General features: G+C 35.7%; 1 protein-coding gene across 1 annotated transcript; it reads right to left on the bottom strand.

The window, feature by feature from the left end:
• Window positions 1-5,213: 5,213 nt before the first annotated feature.
• Window positions 5,214-6,173, bottom strand: LOC110288219 (olfactory receptor 7E178-like). Its single transcript, XM_021154623.2, has one exon. It carries the CDS (start codon window positions 6,141-6,143, stop codon window positions 5,214-5,216), a length of 930 nt encoding a protein of 309 aa, XP_021010282.2. The 5' UTR covers window positions 6,144-6,173.
• Window positions 6,174-6,789: the final 616 nt, after the last annotated feature.

Raw genomic sequence — 6,789 nt, 5'->3', positions numbered from 1 at the left:
AGACAGGAGCCTATCATGATTGTCCTCTGAGGGGCTCTATCAGAAACTGACTGAGACAGATTCAGATACTTACAGCCAATATTTGGACTGATGTTAGAAACCCCTATGGAAGAATTAGGGGATGGAATGAAGGATCTGACGGGGATTACAACATCATAGGAAGAATAACATTATCAAGTAACTTGGACCCCATATACCGCCCAGAGGCTAAGCTGCCAGCCAAAGTGCCTACATGGGCTGGTCTGTGGACCCTGCTACATATGTACATATGTAGCCTTGTTTCACCTCAGCGGGAAAAAATGCACTTAATTCTGTAGAAATTTGATGACACAGAGAAAGAGGATAATAGTGGAGTGAGGTTGGACTGGCTGGGTAGTTAGTGGAGCCCCCTCTCAGAAGCAAAGGGGGGGAGTTATGGGGTAATAAACCCCTAGAGGGGTCTAGGAAGGGGAAAACATTTAGAACGTAAGCAAATAAAATGACTAATACAATTTTTAAAATGAAAGAGAGACTGAAGGACAAGTCATTCAGTGACTGGCCCAAATTGGTATCTACCTCATTTGTAGGCACCAAATCCTGACACTATTACTGATGCTATATTATGCTTGTAGACAGGAACCTAGCATGGTGGTCTGAGAAGTCTATCAGCAACTGACTGAGATAGATGCAATATACTTACTGCCAAATATTTGCCTTAGGTCTTTGACTCCTATGAAAGAGTTAGGAGAAGGATTGAAGAAGCTGATAAGAATGGCATCCCCATAGGAAGAATAAGAGGTCAACTGTCCCAGAACCCTGGGAATTCTCAAACTCTAAGCCAATATACAAAGAGCATACATGAGCTGGTCAGAATCCCCTGGGACATATGTAACAGAGGACTGACTTTTCTAATCTCAGTGGGAAAGGATGTGCCTAATCCTATAAAACTTGATGCACAGGGAAGCAGGATGTCTGGAGGAGTGGGATGAGGGAGGACTCTTGTAAATGTGAAGGAGAGGGGTATAGCATGAAGAATTCTGGTAGGTAGGACCTGTAAGATTTATCATTTGGGATGTAAATAAATAAAGTAATTAATTTTATTAAAAAAATAATAAAAATCTCATCCTCCAAATAATTGAATTGGCATACACATACTAACAAAAAGCGAAAGCCTTGTAGCTTGAGGGATGGATAAGCAATTAAGACATTATTCTTGCAGAAAAAGATAAGTTTGCTTCTCATGACATACATCAGTCAGTTAAAATTGCTTATAATTCTTTCTCTGGGGTATCGGAATTCCTTATTTGACTCTGATAACTATAGTCATACATAAACACATACATACAATTAAAACTAATAACTAATCTGTTTTCAAGAAAAGCTTCGAGATGCTAACAAAATATACTTGTACATTTACGAAATCAGGATTTCCATTATGAATATCGATTCAAAACTACTAAATAAAATTCTCGCTAACCGAATCCAGGAACACATCATAACAACCATCCATCATGATTAAGTAGGCTTCATTCCAGGGATGCAGGATGGTTTAATATACGGACATCTATCAACGTAATCCACTATATAAACAAACTCAAAGATAAAATCTACATGATCAACATAGCTGAAAGCAATCTACAGATTCATTGCAATCTGCATCAAAATTCCAAATCAATTCTTCAATGAATTAGAAAGGGCAATTTGCAAATTCATATGGAATAACAAAAAACCTAGGATAGCAAAAACTCTTCTCAATGATAAAAGAATCTGTGGTTGAATCACCATGCCTTACCTAAAGCTGTACTACGGAGCAATTGTGATAAAAACTGCATGGTACTGATATAATACAGACAGGTACACCAATTGAATAGAATTGAAGACCCAGAAATGAACCCACTCACCTATGGTCACTTGATCTTTGACAAGGGAGCTAAAATCATCCAGTGTAAAAAAGGCAGATCTTTCAACAATTGGTGCTGGAACAACTGGCAGTTATCATGTAGAAGAATGCGAATTGATGCATTCTTATCACTTTGTACTGAGGTCAAGTCTAAGTGGATCAAGGAACTCCACATAAGAACCAGAGACACTGCAACTTATAGAGGAGAAAGTAGGGAAAAGCTTCGAAGATATGGGCACAGGGAAAAATATCCTGAATAAAATTGCAATGGCGTGTGCTGTAAGATCAAGAATTGACTAATGGGACCTCATAAAATTACAAAGCTTCTGTAAGACAAAAGACACTGTCAATAAGACAAAAAGGTCACCAACAGATTGGGAAGATCTTTACCTATCCTAAATCAGATAGGGGACTAATAGTCTTATATTTTTAAATTTCATTTTTAGCATGTTTGTACATAGAAAGGCTACTGGTATTTTAATTTTATATTCTACTACTCTGCTTAATGCATTTATAAGCTGCATGAACTTTCTTGCAGAGTCCATATGAACTTTTATGTATAAAGTCATATTACCTTCAAAGAAAGATATTTTGAATTCTTCCTTTCCTACTTTTTTGCTCCTAATCTATTTCAGTTTTCTTACTGTTCTAAGTAGATATCAAGTAATATATTAGAGAGGTTTGGATAGAGCAGTCACACTAGTCTTGTTCCTGATTTAGTATAAATGTTTTGAGTTCCTTTTCAATTACATTGGTGTGGGTTGTGGGATTATGGTAACTTGCCTTTTCTATTTCAGGCATTATTTTAATGAACCTGCTTTTACATTACCTTGTGCTTTTTCCTCTCAATCTTTAATATCTTATCTCTGTTATATATGCTTCACGTTCTGATTATTAGGTGTTGTGGAGAATTTTTTTTGTATTTAAAATATTGTATTTGCATTATATTGCATTATATTCATGTCTATTTGATATTCTTTATATCTCTTAGCTCTTGATATCTATCTTTCCCCTTAAAATAGACATTTTTTTCCTCTCTGATTTTTGTTGAAGATACATTCTGTGCCTGCATTTGATATGGCTCTCTTAATTTATAAACTCAATAGCTTTCGTTTTGTTTTGTTTCTTTGGTTTTGTTTGTTTGCTTGTTTGTTTGTTTGTTTGTTTGTTTGTTTTTTAGAGGCCAAGTCTACTCATTCTATGGACTGGACTACATCTTAGAAGTAAAAGAGCCTGAGAAATTCACCCGTAGCTGAACCCAAGCTACACCTAAGTACCAGGAAGGACTCTAGGGATTTTCCACTGAGCATACCCCAAATTTACTCCTTAGATATGTCCTAGAAACAGTGAATCAAAATGAGTATGACTGTTTCAAATATACTCTCAAACCATTTGTGATTGTTTATGGTTTTGCATCAGAGCACCCACTTGTCAGCATACAATAGTCATTCAATTAGGTGTTTGCCAGGCTGGACACCCCTTTGGTTGCTTGCCATTTCCTATAAACACATTGTGCCCTGGAGGGCTTGGGGCTGCTGCACCAAACTGTCCTGCTGTGTCAGGGTCAGCTGTAAGTAACACTAAACTTCAGCTTCTAATAAGGAGACTCTAGTGTGGTTGCATCAGAGTTGGATCCTGGTGGTCTTTTAGGGCTTAAAAATAGGGTACAACAATAGTATTCGAGAGTTTCCACATGGTTTGCACTCTTGAGAATCTTGGGGGAAGGTTTGACATTTCCAGTGAATGAGTGATCCAAATACTCTACCTTGCTTTAAGCCTGGATAGTTTCACCTCCTGTTTACTCAATCTCTTGTTGAGCCTTTCTTTCAAACTTTTAAAATTTGAATTACATACTTCAAATAAGAAAAATTAGCTATATAATAGAAATCAGTATAAATACCTCTCAAATAACTAAATCTAATTTATCTTATCTATATTATTTCTGGGCATTTATCCACAGGACTCCAATTTGATATATCATGGAAATATTTGTACAAATGTTTTTTTTTGCAGCACTGTTCATATCTAAAGTATGAAATCAATCTAGGTCTCCAACAGAGGAGTGGACAAAGCAAATATTATATATTTTGTTTTTTAATCAATTAAGAAAAATATTACTTTGTAGAAGGTCAATTAGTGGGAAGATGATGGGAAAGTAGGAATGATAATAAAGACTAGGGCGTCAGGTTCAAAGTTCCTGACAGTGTTAGTTAAAATGTTTTCATGTAATCAAATATCATGTAGAATGCATTTAATTCTAGAGAATAACAATAACAATCTTCACCATGCACTATTTAAAAATAATGTGATTTGTATATTTATTATTTAGATGTAAGGTTTTCACTTTTGATGAAGATAATACTATGACCATGATATTATCAATCAAAATATGTAAGTTCGATGTTCTCTTAGATTATTTAATATTTTGAGAAAATACACATCACTGCAGGGTAATATGAGTTACATAAATACATAGCAAAAAATGCCCAGAGTTTATTCAAGACTATTTCCGAAATTATTACATATTCAGTCTTAATATGAAGTTAAAATTCTTTAAGTGATTTAAATATTTCCTTAACATTTGAGTTCATAAATGCATATAAAGAAATATAAGCATATTAATCACTTATTCCCACTTTATCCCCAACAATTCTCCCTCCATACTTCATTATATGTTCTCCACCCAATTTCATGACTTCTCGTCACATAATCCATTGAGTCCAATTGCTGTTGCACATATGTCCTCAAATTTAGTGCTAACCCTATAGCTGGAAGATGCTATCAATGGCCCCATAATCAAAGTGGAGTATGTCCCCCTTCCCAAGAAGTATGTAGCACAAAGAGCTGTTATATGAAACTCAAGTCAGCAACACAAATATCAAATTTTAAAATTAAACTATTTTGCACAAAAGTCTAATATATGTTAGTTTCATATTTACATGATGGTAAACTATGTTAAGAAAAATTTGAAAGTATTTACTTCTGTAATTAAATCATTATGTTTTCATTTTTACATATGGTAAAAGCATAGCAATTCAAAACAGTTAAACCCAAACCAAGTTATACTATTTCTGGATGCATTTTTTGGTGTGTTAAAACATGTGCAGTGCCAGCTTATGATGTTATATGTTCAGATATCAGGACATAGTGAAACTACAACATGTAATTTAGACAAGTGCAGCAAGATAGACCTTGATTTCCTATATGTATAAATTAATTTTTGATCACTTATGGTCAGCAATATTTATAACTGCTTCATTTTAAAGGCCACCACAATGAGTTATGTGGCTCAGTTAAAAAATCTATACATTAAGGGATCATGCAGGTAGTTAAATTATGTTATCTGATGGACAATTTTCCAGAGGGCTTTCTTGATGTCCCTGTTCCTCAGGCTGTAAATGAAGGGGTTCATCATAGGAACCACTATTGTATACATTACCGAAGCCACCATACTTTCCCTGGAAGAACTAGAAACTGTTGAACTAAGGTACACACCTATACCTGTTCCATAAAATAGGCAAACAACTGACAGGTGAGATCCACAGGTAGAGAAGGCTTTATATTTCCCAAACAGTGATGGAACTCTAAAAATAGAAGAAGCAATTTTATAGTAGGAGTAAAATATTCCTGAGGCAGGGAGAAAACCAATAATGATGCTTAAAAGAAACATGACTATGTCATTGATAGTAGTGTTAGAACAAGCAAGTTTTACAAGTTCTGGAACATCACAGAAGAAATGAGGGATTTCTATATTAGTACAAAATGTTAGTTGTGACACCATAAAGCAGTGCACCTGTGAATCAATGAGACTGATACAAAATGACATTACAACTAAATATCTACACAGACAAGGATTCAGAATGACTTGGTAATGTAGAGGGTGACAAATGGCCACCCATCTGTCATACGCCATCACTACCAGTAGAACACTGTCCATACACGCAAAAAGAATAAAGAAAGATACCTGAGTTAGGCATTCAGCATAAGTTATGGATCTGTTATGGGCATGTAAGTTTAGGAGCAGTTTGGGGATGGTGGTGCTGCTGAAGCCCATGTCAGACAATGAAAGGTTGTAGAGGAAGAAGTACATTGGGCTGTGTAGGTGGGAATCAGAGCTGATGGCCAAGATGATCAGAAGATTTCCAAGCATAGTGAGCAGGTATAGGAGCAGGAACACTGCAAATAAGATGAGCTGCTGTTTGGGTTCCTCTGAGAGTCCAAGGAGAATGAATTCCAAGTTTCCTGTTGAATTATATGGTTCCATAAGGCTAGGACATCTTTTGAAAAGAAAAGAAAAAAAAAAAAGACCATTGTAGAGAACTAAGCAGTATAGAAGTAAGTGTCTACATGCCTATATGTTTGTAAACCAGCAATTCTTAAGAAACCATTCATACATGAGAATTGTTCTTTTTTAGAAATTACCTATTTACTCAGGAAAAGGTTCTGTGGCTAAGAGCTTTGTTTTCTGTTTGATAAATACTTGAAACATTGAAGAGGGGAAATTCATGATTTGAATAGAAATAAGTGGTACAGCTCTTGTCAGTTATATGCAATAATCTAAATTTGTTCCCATCAGAAAACATGGTAGAGAAAGGTAGGGGAAATAGTAAAATAAAAAAGGAGAAATTAAGGAAGGAAGAAAGGAAGGAAGGAAGGGAGGGAGGGAGCGAGGGAGGGAGGGAGGAAGGAAGGAAGGAAGGAAGGAAGGAAGAAAGAAAGTAAGAAAGTAAGAAAGAAAGAAAGAAAGAAAGAAAGAAAGAAAGAAAGAAAGAAAGAAAGAAAGAAAGAGATGGGAAGATAGCAGAAGAGAAGGGAATGAAGACGAGAAGAGAAGGGAAGAGAGGAGTGGAAAGGAGTGGAGAGGAGAGGAGAGGAGAGGAGAAGTGAAGAGAAGAGAAGAGAAGAGAAGA

Source organism: Mus caroli, unplaced genomic scaffold (assembly GCF_978045245.1).
Source record: "Mus caroli unplaced genomic scaffold, Mus_caroli_1 scaffold_11, whole genome shotgun sequence".
NCBI lineage: Eukaryota > Metazoa > Chordata > Mammalia > Rodentia > Muridae > Mus > Mus caroli.
This window is presented reverse-complemented; position numbering and strand designations above follow the sequence as displayed.

Excerpts from the sequence above, each read along its gene's own strand:
- LOC110288219 (XM_021154623.2), bottom strand. The coding sequence starts at position 6,143 with ATGGAACCATATAATTCAACAGGAAACTTGGAATTCATTCTCCTTGGA.